This window comes from Lissotriton helveticus, chromosome 4_1 (assembly GCF_964261635.1).
Source record: "Lissotriton helveticus chromosome 4_1, aLisHel1.1, whole genome shotgun sequence".
Classification (NCBI taxonomy): domain Eukaryota; kingdom Metazoa; phylum Chordata; class Amphibia; order Caudata; family Salamandridae; genus Lissotriton; species Lissotriton helveticus.
Genome location: NC_136063.1, coordinates 134,635,476 through 134,652,061, shown reverse-complemented (window position 1 = coordinate 134,652,061; position 16,586 = coordinate 134,635,476). Strand labels below are relative to the sequence as shown.

The 16,586-nt window shown below is 46.2% G+C and overlaps 1 protein-coding gene across 1 annotated transcript in view; it reads left to right on the top strand.

Moving 5' to 3' along the window:
• GPAA1 (glycosylphosphatidylinositol anchor attachment 1) overlaps window positions 1-8,108 on the top strand; it is a 129,302-nt gene extending 121,194 nt beyond the window's left edge. The window contains exons 12-13 of the mRNA XM_078686537.1: window positions 6,413-6,583; window positions 6,993-8,108. Of these exons, the coding sequence (XP_078542663.1) occupies window positions 6,413-6,583; window positions 6,993-7,236 (415 nt within the window). The 3' untranslated portion in view covers window positions 7,237-8,108. The remainder of the gene's footprint in view (window positions 1-6,412; window positions 6,584-6,992) is intronic.
• Window positions 8,109-16,586: the final 8,478 nt, after the last annotated feature.

Here is a 16,586-nt window from a genome sequence, read left to right as displayed (position 1 = left end):
ATAAAGCGGTTGTACGATCAGAATGCCACTCTGATTGAGCTACAGCCTGGACAGAAAGTTTGGGTCATGGCCCCTGTGGAGTCTTGTGCGCTCTAGGACTGGTGGACCGGTCCATATGAGGTGGTAGAGTGCAAGAGTGATGTCACCTATCTGGTGAACTTGTGGTCTCCCAGGAACCCCTTGCGGGTCCTGCATGTTAACCGCCTGTAGCCCCACTTAGAAAGGTCCAAAGTGGGCATGCTCCTAGCGACAGATGATGGAATGGAGGAGGAGACAGAGCCTCTTCCTGACCTGTCTGCAACAGAGCAAGATGGGTCAGTGGATGGTGTCAGCCTCTCTGCCACACTGACCCCTGATCAGCAGCAAGATTGTCGCCAACTGTTGGGGCAATTCTCTGATCTATTTTACTTGGTTCCTGGTGTCAGACAGTGGTGCGTCTATGATGTGGAAACTGGAGACAGTCCTCCTGTGAAGCACAAGGCTTACAGAGTGACTGACAAGGTTAGAGCTTACATTAAGGAGGAAATCTCCAAGATGTTTGCTTTAGGGGTGATTGAGTCCTCAAACGGTCCTTGCGACAGCCCAGTGGTGCCACACCTGAACTCCGGTTCTGTGTGGACTACAGAGGGCTCAATTCAGTCACCAGGACTGGCGCACACCCCATCCCCAGAGCTGATGAGTTCATTAATCGGTTAGGGGATGCACGGTACCTCAGCACGTTTGATTTGACGTCTGGGTACTGGCAGATCGCCTTGACTGATGGGGCTAAGGAGAGGTCGGCATTCCCCACACCAGATGGGCTCTACCAATTCCAGGTTATGCCCTTTGGGATGAAGAATGCCCCTGCCACCTTTCAGATGTTGTCAAACCAGGTGTTGGCTGGACTGGAGGATTTTAGTGCCACCTACCTGGATGACATTGGAGTGTTCAGCTCCAGTTGGGAAGAACATCTGCACCATCTCTGGGAAGTGTTGATGGCACTTCTCAAGGCAGGCCTCACGATCAAGGCGAGTAAGTGCTAGATCGGGCAGGGTTCCGTGGTGTACTTGGGTCACCAGGTAGGAAGCGGCCAGGTGGCGGTCCTACAACCCAAGATTGATACCATCCTGGCATGGGAACCCCCAAAGATTCAGACACAGGTAAGAGCCTTTTTAGGACTCGCAGGGTACTACAGGAGGTTTGTCAAGGGGTATGGCAACATTGTTGCACCCTTGACTGAGCTGACTTCCAGGAAGCAGCCCAAGAAAGTGAACTGGACTGACACATGTCAGAAGGCTTTTGACGCCCTGAAGACTGCCATCTGCACCGCACCTATGCTTCAGGCGCCCAACTTCTCAAAAGAATTAATTGTTCAGACAGAAGTTTCAGAGCATAGTGTGGGGCTATTCTATCACAGATTAATGAAGAGGGCCTAGACCAACCTGTAGCCTTCATCAGTAGGAGGTTACTTTCACGGGAACAGAGGTGAAGTGCAATTGAGCGTGAGGCATTTGCTGTGGTCTGGGCACTGAAGAAGTTGAGACCATACTTGTTTGGGACTCAATTCCTGGTTCAGACCGACCACAGGCCCCTCAGATGGCTGATGCAGATGAGGGGTGAGAACCCAAAGTTGTTGAGGTGGTCCATTTCCCTACAGGGTATGGACTTTAGTATGGAACACCGCCCTGGTACAGAACACACCAACGCTGATGGTCTGTCCAGATTTTTCCGCCTTCGTGAAGAGAACTCCCAAGGGGAAGGGTAGTTATCCCCACATTTCAGCTGGAGGGGAGACGTGTTAGACCTGCCACCATTGGCGTGAGTCTCCCTTACATTTTGATGGATTGCCTCCTCTGTTTTGATATGTTTTTGCTGGTTATATGCTTTGGGCACTGTGCCACTGCTAATCAGTATCACAGTGCAAGTGCTCCCTATGTTAAATTGATGTACTAATTGATGATTCCATGATTGGGTTATTTGATTTACCGGTCAGCCCCTAGTACAGTGCACCATGTGTGCCCAGGGCTTGTAAATCAAATGCTGCTGGTGGGCTTGCAGCACTGGTTGTGCCACCCACAGAAACAGCTTGTAAAATGTGTCTCAGGCCTGCCATTGCAAGGCATGTGTGCAGTCTAGTACTGCCATATCGACTTGGCAGGTGCACCCACTTGCCAGTCCCTAATCCTTCCCTTTGCTTCATGTTAGACACCTCTATGGTAGGCCCAAGGGCAGGGTGCATTGTAAGTATAAGGTAGGACATTGTCTGATGTGTGTAGCCTGTCCTAATAGTGAATTACAGCCATTTTTGGTTTGCACTATTGAAGGCTACCTGTTCTCCATAGGCTAGAATGGGCAGTTAGATTATTACAGTCTTACAATCCTAACTGACTCAGGAAACATGGTAGAAATTTGAATTTTAGTATGCCTGAACTCAGAATAATAAATTACATCTTTTAGTAAAGTTGGTTTTAATATTCTGTGTTTGAAAATACTACTTTTAGAAAGTAGGTATTTTCTTGCCTAACTGTCCGGGCCTGCCTCTGCTAGGTTGTGTATTGTCTGGGTTTGTGAGTGACAGGGCTTGGGGATTCCCGGAGACAGGCTGGGGCATCCCAGTGGTGAATAGAGAGATCTGCATCTAGATGGGAGGGAGGAGTTGCACCTGCGGCCTGAATTCGGCTGGGCCTTCCCTCTACTATGCTGGCTCCACCTCCCGTGGCTTGTCTGATGTCTCTGCCCTGCACTGTGAAAGGAGAGGAGGAATCATGTCCACAAAGTGCTCCAGAGCTGTATCTTCCCTCCCCTGTGCTGGCTCCACCCACCGTGGGGCGGCTGATGTCTCTGCCCTGCACAGTGAAAGGAAGAAGAGTCATGTAAACAGAGTGCTCAGGAACTGGTTTGGACTAAGCAGAGGCCTCTCTGCCTTCAGAAAACGAAGGATTTTGGGGTATAAATATTGGGACCCTGATCCTAAGAAATTAGATTACTTCTGGAAAAAGAAACCTTTTGCCAAGGAGAAGAACCAAGGAAGCTGCAGGAGTTTGACTGCCCCTCTGCCAGTGTGCTGTTTGCTGGGTTGGCCTGCAGTGGTTGCTTCATTGCCAAGGAAAGGAGATGGAACTTTTTAAGGACTTTCATCATCTTCAGAATATTCTCCAAGGGCTTGAACTGTGCTTGCCTCCTGCTGAAGTCTCAGGGACAAAAGAATTCATCTCCAGCTCCCCTCTGAATTTTCTTGCTGGGAATTCTCAACTCCAGACATTTGCATGTCGCTGGGAGCTGGAAGTGCGACGCATCGAGAGGAAGCGTGTCGCCGCCGCAGCTGAAATAGTCACATCGCTGGAGAAGCAGCCTTCGACGCATCTCCCTGGAAGCGTGTGTTCGTCGAAGCTGCCTGCTGTCGCATCACCGGAGAAGCGTGACGCCATCGAGAGAGTTGCCATCGCATCACCGGAGAAGCGTGTTGCAGGGCCTGTCGCGGCTCCAAAGTACAGAGTTATTGCAATGCTGCCAGGGCGTCTACGCATTGTCATCGCATCGCCGCATCAACGGCGCCATCTTCTCGCATCGCAACCGGATCATCGCATCGCATCAAGGCGCCATTTTGCGCACCGCAACAGGCCCGCAGGCCAAGAATCTATGCATCACCTCCGCACCAGTAAGGATTACGACGCATCCCCTACTCTGCGCAAGCATTGAGGCACGACGCATCATTTCCCCGGATCACGGAACCGACGCATCTCCCCTTTTGCGAGCCTTTTGTTTACTTTGCATTACACATCAAGGTACTTTTTTGAGAACTTTGTCGCATTTATCATCAACTTGAACTAAGCAACTTTAATCATCTTTAAGCAATCTTAAGTGTGGTATTGTGGATTTTTGTCGTTTGTGGTCTTGTGTTTAGGTCTATATAAATAATACTTATTTTTATAAAACCTGTGTTGTGTCCATCAGTAGTGTTTTCACTGTATTACTGTGTATATTCACAAATGCTTAACACACTGCCTCTGAGATAAGCCTGTCTGCTCGTGCCAAGCTACCAAGGTGGTGAGCAGGGGTTATTAAGGAGTATAATCCCCTTATCCTGACTTAGAAGTAAGGGTCCCTATTTGGACAAAGGTGAATACCATTGCCAACTAGGGGACCCCCAGATCTAACCGGCTCCAGTTCAATGGGTATGCTGCCCACAGTAATTTGCCTATTGGAGCTCTTTTGCTAGACTGAGCTGAAGACCATAAACTTAGTTTTTGCACTGTTCAATTCTAGTCCTCTCTCGATGCTAAACAAGTGAAAATTATTTCAAAACTGCAAAAGCACATGGAGTGATTTAGAGAGTTATTGTGTGTTGTCTGCAAAAACAAGGGCAGGGACCCTCTGGTCACCCACCATGGACGAGTCACTGCCATCCTTATCAAGAGATTTTGTCACACTGTTGAAGTGTAATGAAAAGACCATAGGGGCCAGTACACAGCCCTGCCTAATTCCATGATTTATTCTAAAGGGCTCTGTTAGTTGACCCTTTTCCCCCTAACTCACTTGCGCATAATTTTCTGGGTGGAGCCATATCGGTATTCTCAAGAGGTTACCTTGAAAACCAATTTTCTCTAGAACCTTCCAGAGCTTAGCTTTAGGAACAGGTCGAAAGCCACTATTAGATCAACAAAGGCAACATAAAGTTTGCCCCTGCCTATTAACAATGTTTTCCAGTAGATGCATATAAAACTAAAGACCTGGTCTATGGTACTAACTTTACAACTAAGGCCTTCCTTAGAATTCAGATGGAACTGCCTGGTCCTCCATCCACTCCTGCAAATGGGCAAACACTTGTTTAGAAAAATATTTCTGTACAGCGTGAATCAAGCTGATGGGCGTATAATTGACTGGATCACTGCGTTTACCTTTTTCAAATATTGGAATCATCTCTGCCAATTTACATGAAGATGGTATCTTGATACCGAACAGGTTGGCACTAAACAATGCGTTAATATACGATGCCCAAATTTTAATGCTGGGCACATACGAGTCCTTGGGGAACTGGTCAGGCCATGGGACTCTTTCTGCTAAGCAGGCCTTAATGGCTGCAATGTTTCATTTATTTCAAATTCCAATTTGCTAGGATCATCATAGATTCTATGTTCAAAGGGAGTCCAATGTGGCATCATAAATACATGGGAAAGGCTGGGTGAGTTGCAGGGTAACCAGTTTACTCCAAAGAAGAGGCATCTTTGCCTCTTCTCTATCATTTCAGTGCTTGGTCTTTTCCTTTCTACACCAACTGGACTGTGGGAATCTTTTCTATCCTATGCCGGTTCAGTTCCTTAAGGAATCCTTCATGGAAATCCTCCAATATCCTGGGTCTTGTACAACTCTGCTTTGGATCTGAACAGATGGTCTTTGCAGGGGAAATTAACTCCTTTCTCAAAGGGCCGGTGAGTGCCCTTTCTCACTAAGGGCCTCTACAGCAAAGCTTTCTCCAAGAGTCTAGACTTATCCTCACGCTGAGTAGAACTGTAACCCAGCAGAGGTGCATTTCCTGGCAGCATGTCTGCTGCAAAGTGGTGCAAGGATGAAATACTGGTTAAGGGGGACTAGAATAAAACCTTTCTTCAAGACGAGGACTGGGAGCCTAAACCCACAAAGTAACTGTAATTTGTTTTAAATCCGAAGTTTTTCTCAAATCTTGGAAAAGTGAATCAACTCACTGGCCTTTTGCAGCTTTCCGAAAAAAAATCTGAGGTCAATCCAGTTTGGAGTGATTAGGGTATAAATATGGATTGCACTTAAATGGAATTCAGCTGAAGGCAACAGCCAACAACACGAGAGTGCATGGTAGAGTTTCACTTGAGCGTGCAGAGCTTACCCTGCACAACAGTAGTAGACGAAGGGGATAGAAGCCTCTGGCACCCAGCTAATACGACCAGTTTCAGGAGAAGTTCCTTAGTACCACCATGATCAAAGGACAGCCTGCATGGTGAGAACCCAGGTGTGTGCCCATCCGTACAGTGTTCTATGTTACTGCGAAACATAAACACTTCTCATACAGAAACATAGACACCTAATCTATTTATCGGAGATAATGCAGACATTTACAGACAAGCCAAAGGCAGTCTTCTACTATATTTTAATGTGCCATGCCTCTGGACTTGAAACTTGCTGCTACCATCACCAGTAATCTCAGCCTGGGATTAGTGAGATGCAGCCATCTTCACTCAGATTAAAATGTATTTCATTTACGATGACCCTCTTTCAGGAGAGCGAAGATGTACTGACCAACAAATGAGTAAAGATGGATTATCTGGAGTGTTCTCTGGGATTGTCGAGTTTGTTGGTGGAAAAATATAGGAAAGACCAGAAAAAACATATATGGCAGAGCTCCTTCTTTGCCATTGCCTTCATTCTCCACCTATCACTATGTTCTGTATTTCTTCCCTAGGTTTCTGGCTGGTGCAGGAACAGATCGAGGATGGATGACTTTGAAGCTGATTTCCTTGTTGTACCTGGCAGTTCAACTTGGATGCATCTCGCTCATTAACTTCTCACTGGGATTTGTATTGGCCGTTACCTTGGTTCCTGTGGCAGCCGTTGTCCAACCAGTAGGGCCCAAGTAAGTTCACTTCTTCACGCCTATTAGGAACATGGTTCTGGAATTTGCAATGGGCCAAAGTGGTGCTTGATTTGACTTGATTGACGGATGTTTACAAGTCTCCAGTTTCAGTTAATCCCGGTATAACTGCAAATAAGCTGTAATGGCTTCATCCACCCCTACTTTTTCTCTCGCTTTAAGGTAGATGTGGAAGTTCAGTCTGTGGATGGCTTCTCTGCACGTTAGTAAAGTGGGATTTACTTTCATGAGGGATGGTGCGATTCATTTCAGTTTCCCCTTAAGCATTAATGTACGAGTTGGTCTGCTAGAAGAGATAAAAAATGTGTGCTTCCTCATCTGCTGACTTTGCATTCTTACAGGATTTTGTTACATTTCCGTCCACCAACCTGTGTGTTTGTTTCGCCGGCAGGTTGCTGTATGCTTTGCTTCTGATCCTGGTCACACCAGCCGTCACCTTGTTCTTCTGCATCTTCCTGTATCAGGAGCTCATTGAATTCCCTATCACGCTGCTCGAGTGCTGGCAGCTCTTCCTACAGGCCCTGGCCGGAGGCATGCTGGATCACTACCTCTATGGCTCCATCATCTTCCCCTTCATAGCCCTCTTTGTTTATCCCTGTTGGATCCAGCTATGGAATGTTGTCTTCTGGAAATAAGGGGCCACCATGGCATGAAGAACATTTCTCGCTGCAGGTGGCGGTATTACAACGACCTCAGGTGTTAAAACCAGCCAAGGAGAAGTGAGGACAAAGGCATGTTTCTCAGGAGCTGGTTTATTTCTTATGTTGGCTGTTTTCTTAATTTCTTCAGGGTTTCCTTGGGGGAGAAGAGGAAGCTGTTCACCCTGAATATGAATAATGATTGAGGAGAGGGTTAAAAAGAAAAAGCAAAGAAGCTTGGCCATTTCCAAAGGATTCCAAAACACTTTAAAGAAAGAATGTTTCAGCACTACAATGAAGCAAATAGGAAATAAGGAATCTGACATGGAATGCACTATGAACGTAAGCTGGTGGATGCATGAGACTGGGTTTGTGCTAGCCCACATATGAACTATTAGAAGTTTGAGATTTTATAAATAAAAAGAATGGAATATGGCTGTGTGAGGGGGTAAGCCCTATCTCCAGCCAACAGTGGTATGAAATGGACACTTTTCACTGGACCACTTAGCAAAGAAGTGTGAAAGAGCCATAAGAAGTCCTTGTTTGATAGGGTAACTGAATGTCCGTAAATACCATGATGTTAGGTGTCTTCTAAATCTGTTATGTCAACATGTAAAAAATGATGATGATGATGATGCTGCTGTGCTTGGCCTGGCCTGTACAGGTATATGCTGCCTCTTTGCAGTATTCCAGAGTGGTGGACTTGTCTTTGAGTCTGGCGTATAACCCAAGACTCATTATAGCTCACCGTTGTCCCAAGACTTATCAAACTTGAATTTCTCATTTTTACAGCATGTTAAACAAAACCTCAGTTATTATCTCTGCAGCAGCACACATCCGTATGCAAATAAAGGTGTGTATCTCTCCCAGATGATCATTGATGTTAGTGGCATATACGTACCTAATTTTTCTTGTGTGCACTGTCATGTCACTGGTATTCTTTTGTTGGCATGGGGCTTCTCAGCTATGCCCTTGTTGCAGGGATTCTGCGCAAACACAGAACTATATGTAGGATTATGGGACCAGGGTATTTAGGGACTAAGCTTCCTACCACCTTAGTACCCATGAGGCCGGGACCGACTAGCTATAGTGTCTCACTTGCCCTCCTACTCACTCACAGAGGAACAAGTGATTAGACACCCCAGAACACAACACTCCTGACTAAGGAATCGCGGTTGCAAGTCACACCCTTTCGCTCACTCTTGTACTTGTCGACAATAAGATCTGACAGAGACGCAAAGAAGTTTAAAATATTTATTTTAACTATCTTTCCCTAATATGCAGTATACATGCCACAATACTCATAAACAACAAGAGAGGTAGGGTTTAAGAGACACTCCTATACCCCAATTCAAAGATAAATAACAACAAATGGGTGACTACAGATAATGGCAGAAAACACATAAGTGCCAGTCTCTTTAACCAAAAAGGATAAGGCAAAACAAAGAAAAGCGTGACAGAAGTGTGCCGAAAAACCATAAAGGTTTTTAAGAAAACACTCACTCACCCCTAGTGGGTGACATGCTTCATCATCGGGTTCCACTGGGCGGGCCGAATGCCTACACAGTGTGCTGCAACACCTGCAATTGCAGTGGAGCTGGTTTTTCGTGAATCGTGGTGAACTAGTGATAGGTGTGGTTAAAACATTTGATGTCATTACGCGATTCAAGCGTAATGTTTTATTAACCGCTAGTAAAATCATAATCCCTAACATTCGGGCGGTGGATGCGAGCAAACTAGGTCGCAGGTGGGGAGACGTTTGGACCGAAGTAATTTCAAGAGGCATTGCCAAATTAAACCTGTGTAGTACCGTGCGCAAAGCCGCAGACAGTCTGCAGCCTGCTCATTCTAACTTAGAGAAGACGACAATGGCCCCATGGGCTATATGACACCCTCCCTTGCTCAGGACGTAAGCCCTGGACTAACATAGAAGATCGAGGTAAGCAGAACCAAAGCGCCTAATTCAAAGGCTGAGTAGCAACTAGAGTCCAAAGCTGGACCCTAATGGGCAGAAAATCGTAAAAGAGAAGAAAGAAAATTTAGTAGGTAACAAAATATCCAATTACAGCATATCATCTGGGGCAAAAACCTCACAGGAGGCGCTGTGCCCGGGCACAGGAACTCGATTCGGCTGCTGGCCCCAGTGAAGAATCGTATACAAGGTGCCTACCCTTGGAACAGTTCTGGTTATGGGACACGAAGGGACCAAAGAACAGTTCATACATAAGCCAGGGCAGCGTGTGATATAGTGGACAGGCAGACGTCCAGGGCCCGTTTAAAAGGGCACTGGATGCAGTAGAACACAGGTTGCATGCAGGTAAAGTAGGCATAATGGAAGGTCAGCCAATAGTAGATTTCAAAAGCTTCCAATGGCATTAAACCAAAAAGCTGCTGCATCTGATCACCATTCAGCTGCAATTGTTCCTGGCTTGGCAGTACCACAGATTGAGCAGCCATTGCGGATCAACAAAAGAAATACAAGAATGCCACAAACCAGGAGGAGCAGTAGGGGAAACCCTCAGAATATGCTGCAAAGACAAGAATGAATAAAAGCAGGGATTACTCCAAAGAAAAATGTTACAAGGCCAAATCCCACAACTTTAAAAAAGTGGGCCAGGTCAGTCGTATCAGACACATTAAAGATTTGGTGAATTAATTTTCCGAAGTGTAGTGGGAGATTCGTGTTTAGCAGTGACTGAATTTCACTTGATGTTCTTGCCACCGCAATTCGGAGGTCACATGATCTGACATGAGAGCCACTTGTTGAAACAGTAACACTTTGAGTCTGCTTAGCTTATTGAAATCTGTTTTCGTAGTTGGAATGGAAGGCCACAGCGAACTGTCTACACTCCCGGGGGACAGGATGTTGCTGCAACAAGTAACTTGTTGTGAAACTATTACTATACACGCGATGTCTGCCCGTAATCCGCAGCAGTTCTGATAAAGTGAGAGTTGGAATAACAGCAGAAACCAGGGTTCCTTTAAAAAAACAAGCCAAATTAGGGGCCGAAACGTTTGCAGGCACTGTGAAGTTTTACTTGCGTACACACAAGAAAGTGCGAGTCACAATCCTCCCCTGTAAGGAAATCGTCCTTTTCTGCACTCTTGCAACGGAATGCGAATGGTAAGGGCCACACTTCATTAATGTAACTGCTCCCAAGTGGTTCATATCTACCAATGAAATAACACCATGTAATAACCACACCGCTGAATCTGTTTCCGCTACAGGAAATGGTAATTGATCAAGTGTTTCAATATGTAATGTAGTGTATGTTGCGCCTTTCAGAGATATCAGTTTCAGTTTATCTGTTAAATTGAAAGGTAAAAACAGTGCGGAAGCATTCAGGTGATCCCATGGTACTCTCCCATTTTAAGTGTCTGTAAGGTCCAACCAAATTGCATGACTGACCGCAGCTGATTCTGACCATGATACATAGAAGATGCCTCCTTTTGAACAATATTATTAACGGACGATACACTATTATTCAAAGTATATATATGAAAAGACAGTGTTTATGCTGTTATCAACCACAGCAAGAACTTTTTCCAAATTATCCTGAGCGATTTGGCGTAAGACTACAGCTGCTTCCATTTGTTATAGCTTCCAAAATTCAATATGGGCTGCATAAACAAACAGGGATTTTGGGGCTTAACGAAAATCCAAAATATTAATGTCCCCTGACAAAAGGGAAAGATGTTGCGTCACAGCCAATAGTGTGAAGTGTTCTAACCATTGTTGACATAATTTACCAACTCAATAAGTTGTAACTGTCTGTGAGTGGGGGTAACGAGGATCAGTTCTATTTTGGGTAAACCCATTCGTAATATTTATAAAGCATACATGACAAGCATTGGTGTCTGCAGGCCATAATAACCAACCCTCAGGACTAATAATAGATTAATTCAAAGTGCCATCTTGTATCATACAAGTCAAGTCCTCAATCCTGTAGTTGGTATGTGTATGTCACGTCTCATATTGAGCCATGGACGGAATAGAGAAATATTAACATTTTTAGCAGTAGCTAAACCGAAGCAGGTTGTTTGTTGGACCGTCTGCTTTAAAAATATCAGTTGAGGCAGTATTAAACAGGCATGATGCAAGGACTCCATACCTTGCACTTGACAACATTTGGTGGCCCAAATAGTCTTTAAATCAATTGTGTCCTTCCAATAATGTGGAAGAGGTGTGGCGCAGCGGCCAGGGCGACTGACGCCGGACGCTGGGGATCACGGTTCGATCCCCGGCACCGGCGGAATTGGTCTGCCCAGCACCATGCCACTCTGGGCAATAGCTTGCTTAATCTTCCCGACGGCCCCCCAGCGCCGGGAAACCTACTACGGGTAGCTGCGCGCTTTACAAATGCAGGATTATTATTATTTATATAATCATAACTTCTTAGGAACAGATTTTCTGAGAAGGACGATAAATAAATGAATGTAGTGTAGGTAAGCCTGTATTTGTTCAGTTTGAAAAAATATGATGCTGGGTCTGATAGATTGTAACCATTAAAGAATGTGAATTCATTTTCTGGGTTACAGAACTCCCCCTAGATGGTGTTGGGCAATGCTCCCATTGTGTATTATTAAAATATTTTTCTTGAGTCCTGGTCTTGTGTAAAAAGTGATGGTAGCAAAATAAATCTGCATAATTTGCGGAATTTAAATATAGATATTTGGCATAAAAAACGGTTTAATATTGCAAATCTGAAAACAATGAGTAAATGGCATTGACATCCAAATCATCTGAATGTATCCCAGGCAAAACAAAATCACCCAAAGAAACACAGAAGACCTATGGAATTTGTAGGTTCTCCATAGGACCATATACGTCTAATTGCACCTCGTCCCAAACAATGCCATCAGCGATCGGGACTGCAGAAATATTAACAAGGGTTTGAGCTTTTTCATGTATGCCATGAATTATGATGGTCCAGTACTCCGTCAACCAGTTCTACAGCAAGGCGTTCAGGTAAGTAGTGGCCCTTAATCCATAGGAAAAAGACTGTCATGAATTTGACCCGTGTGAAGAGGAAAACCATGGACAATATGATCCAGATAAAAGTCCATGGTGGGACCAGGTAAGTTCTTATCAACCACGAGATGAAAAAACAAATCCGTGTAGGAGGCACCCCCACAGACAAAGACAACAAAGATGTGTCTGAAGAAAAGTTGTCCCAGTCCATATAGTGACCGATGGAAAACAATGGGGGCTGTGATTCATTGGAAGGTGAATGTACTTTCAGGAATATCAACGGTTAAATCAACTGGTGGGGAAGCACACTCATTTTCCACAGGCTTAGATGTAGAAGGCAAAACAGGCTATAAATCAATTGAAGACTCCATCTCCCCCTCCAATTGCTGCGGAGAATTCAGAGAAACCAAATTCATTTGATGAAGTGAAACATCCTGACGCATGTAGGCATACTATTGAGTATCGGCCATATGGTGTAACTTGACATGTTCAATGGAAATGAATCTTTTATCTTTATGACCAGGTAGCAGAGGTAAGATCACAATTCGATCAAGAACCGAGACCTGTGCACGGTATGTGGGACCCAATTCTTTCTTGCTTGCCACCTTATCCCAGACCAGATCACCAACTTTAGGAAGCCAGAAACCGGAATCAGTGCTGCTGCATCCAATGGCGAGTGCTAGTGGGTTTTTGCTAAAACATCTTGTTTCTTTTGTAGATCCTGTAACATAGCACAATGGTTATCTACGTCAAATGTGGCAGCAGCTGCCAAAACGTCTAGACGGCCAAGATCTGGCACAAACAACTTATTGCCAAAGAGCATTTCATACGAGGTCCGCCCACCCAGAGAACTTCTATTTAGATTATTTAGTGCACGTTGGACTCCATAGAGATTAGAGATGAGTCCACCAGCCCCGGCCGGTACCTAATATCCTAGCTGTTAAAGATTGCTTTACGTCACAGTTCCTTCGCTCCATAACCAAACTGCCCTCAGGCCGATATGGAGATGAGAAATGCACCTACACCCTCATAGACTTCATCACATCATGGTAAGCCTTGGAGGCAAAAGCAGGACCTTGGTCTGAACAGAAGATGCCGCAGGCATATGTCCCTACAAACACATGCAAATCTTTTATAACAGCACGAGTGTCAGCACTGCGCTGCACCCAAACCCAAAAAATCCACTGCAACTAGAATGTATTTGAAAACATTGTCTGATGTCAAAGACTGCAGTAATCAACATAAATACAACCAACAGTTGATTAGAAATGAAGAGATGAGTATGTGGCAGACGCTAAACTGTAGAAAGTTTAATCTGTTGACAAATGTCACAGGAAAGCACATTTTTGCGTGTCTTTTGGTATAAGCAGTGCCACCAATAACGCTGCTGGAAAAGTGAAATTTTTGCTTCCACTCCCGCATGTGCAAAAGCCATTCCTTCATGGGCAGCCACAATTAAAAGCCTGCGGTCCTTCTTGAGAGTCAAGCGATCACCTACTGAAGCAATAGTTAACCAGCATTGGCATAGCCAATAGGTCTCGCTTTTGGGACCTTATAAGTATTTAGGTATGCAAAGGTCCCCAAGGCGAGACCCTTTGGCGATGCCAATGCTTGTTATAAAGAGACAGGACTGACCGCATAAACCCACTCTCTGGTCTCCCGATGTCCATTTGCTAAGACATTATCACATACCTGCCAACTTGAAGAACAATCTCACCGTGTGTGACATGGTGGCACTGTGTGAGTTGGCAGGTATGGTATCATAAGGAGCACCTGCAGCCATCCTGACTTTGAAGCCATTAGAACTTTGCATGACGGGACTTGAATTTCTGTGTTCTCTAAAAGAAAGAGTCTACAAGTTCCAGCATGCAAATTGCAGTTGACTGAATAGTCATCAGATGACCAAGACGTTCACTGAGGACTGACATTTCAAATGATGATATTATCCAGACAATGTCACAATACACGCCTCTTAGACGGTCAAAGTTAAATAAGCATTTCCGAAGTTTTTTTATTTTCACACACATTCCTAAGTCTGGAAACCATTAGGGAGGGGTGAGACCTACCTCGAGAGTAGAGCGGTACAAAAGGGGGGTGGTGATGGACGGAGCATCTGAACCAATCAAACACACACCCAGTCAACAGATCTGGGTTTAATCCATCACATTCTTTAGCCCACTCTGCCACCCCAGTTCAGACATGGCCAAATGCAAATCAGACTGACCCAGTGCCTCATGGAAACAGTCCAGCCCGAACTGCCAAGCCATGCCTTCCCTGGACCGGAAACAAGCTTCCTAGGACCGGTTTCTGGCATTTCAGCCGTCTTCAGCCAGGCTTGCTTGAATCCAGTGGCAAAGTGAGCAAGGGACTCACGTCTGAGCATACGCTGCCAACTTAGGGCGAACAAAGCGGTACAAAAGGGGGGTGGTGATGGGCGGAGCATCTGAACCAATCAAACACTCACACCCAGTCAACAGATCTGGGTTTTGTACCGCTTTTGCCGCCATAAGTGTGGCAGGGTAGCTCAGACGTGAGTCCCTTGCTCACTTTGCCACTGGGTTCAAGCAAGCCGGGCTGAAGACGGCTTTAATGCCAGGATCCGGTCCTCGGAAGCTTGTTTCCGGTCCAGGGAAGACATGGCTTGGCAGTTCGGGCTGGACTGTTCCCATGAGGCACAGGGTCAGACTGATTTGCATATAGCCATGTCTGAACTGGGGTGGCAGAGTGGGCTAAAGAACGGTGATGGATTAAACCCAGATCTTTTGACTGGGTGCAAGTGTTTGATTGATTCAGATGCTCCGTCCATCAACACCCCCTTTTGCACCGCTTTTGGCCGCCATGAGTGTGGCAGGGTATGCTCAGACGTGAGTCCCTTGCTCACTTTGCCACTGGATTCAAGCAAGCCGGGCTGAAGACGGCTGTAATGCCAGAAACCGGTCTTTGGAAGCTTGTTTCCGGTCCAGGGAAGACATGGCTTGGCAGTTCGGGCTGGACTGTTCCCATGAGGCACAGGGTCAGACTGATTTGCATATAGCCATGTCTGAACTGGGGTGGCAGAGTGGGCTAAAGAACGGTGATGGATTAAACCAAGATCTTTTGACTAGGTGTGATTGTTTGATTGATTCAGATGCTCCGTCCCATCACCACCCCCTTTTGTACCGCTTTTGGCCGCCATAAGTGTGGCAGGGTAGGCTCAGACGTGAGTCCCTTGCTCACTTTGCCACTGGATTCAAGCAAGCCGGGCTGAAGACGGCTGTAATGCCAGAAACCGGTCCTCGGAAGCTTGTTTCCGGTCCAGGGAAGACATGGCTTGGCAGTTCGGGCTGGACTGTTCCCATGAGACACAGGGTCAGACTGATTTGCATATAGCCATGTCTGAACTGGGGTGGCAGAGTGGGCTAAAGAACGGTGATGGATTAAACCCAGATCTTTTGACTGGGTGTGAGTGTTTGATTGATTCAGATGCTCCGTCCATCACCACCCCCTTTAGTACCGCTTTTGGCCGCCATAAGTGTGGCAGGGTAGCTCAGACGTGAGTCCCTTGCTCACTTTGCCGCTGGATTCAAGCAAGCCGGGCTGAAGACGGCTGTAATGCCAGAAACCGGTCCTCGGAAGCTTGTTTCCGGTCCAGGGAAGACATGGCTTGGCAGTTCGGGCTGGACTGTTCCCATAAGGCACAGGGTCAGACTGATTTGCATATAGCCATGTCTGAAATGGGGTGGCAGAGTGGGCTAAAGAACGGTGATGGATTAAACCCAGATCTTTTGACTGGGTGCGAGTGTTTGATTGATTCAGATGCTCCGTCCATCAACACCCCCTTTTGCACCGCTTTTGGCCGCCATAAGTGTGGCAGGGTATGCTCAGACGTGAGTCCCTTGCTCACTTTGCCACTGGATTCAAGCAAGCCGGGCTGAAGACGGCTGTAATGCCAGAAACCGGTCCTCGGAAGCTTGTTTCCGGTCCAGGGAAGACATGGCTTGGCAGTTCGGGCTGGACTGTTCCTATGAGGCACAGGGTCAGACTGATCTGGGAGAGGTGTGGCGCCGCGGCCAGGGCGACTGACGCTGGAATCTGGGGATCAGGGTTCGATCCCCGGCTCCGGCGGCAGGTTAGCCCAGCACCATGCGACTCTGGGCAATAGCTTGCTTAATCTTCCCGACGGCCCCCAGCGCCTAGAGACCCTAACGGGTGATTGTGCGCTATACAAATGTGGATTATTTATTTGCATATAGCCATGTCTGTCTGAACTGGGGTGGCAGAGTGGACTAAGAACAGTGATGGATTAAACCCAGATCTTTTGACTGGGTGTGAGTGTTTGATTGATTCAGATGCTCCGTCCATCACCACCCCCTTTTGTACCGCTTTTGGCCGCCAT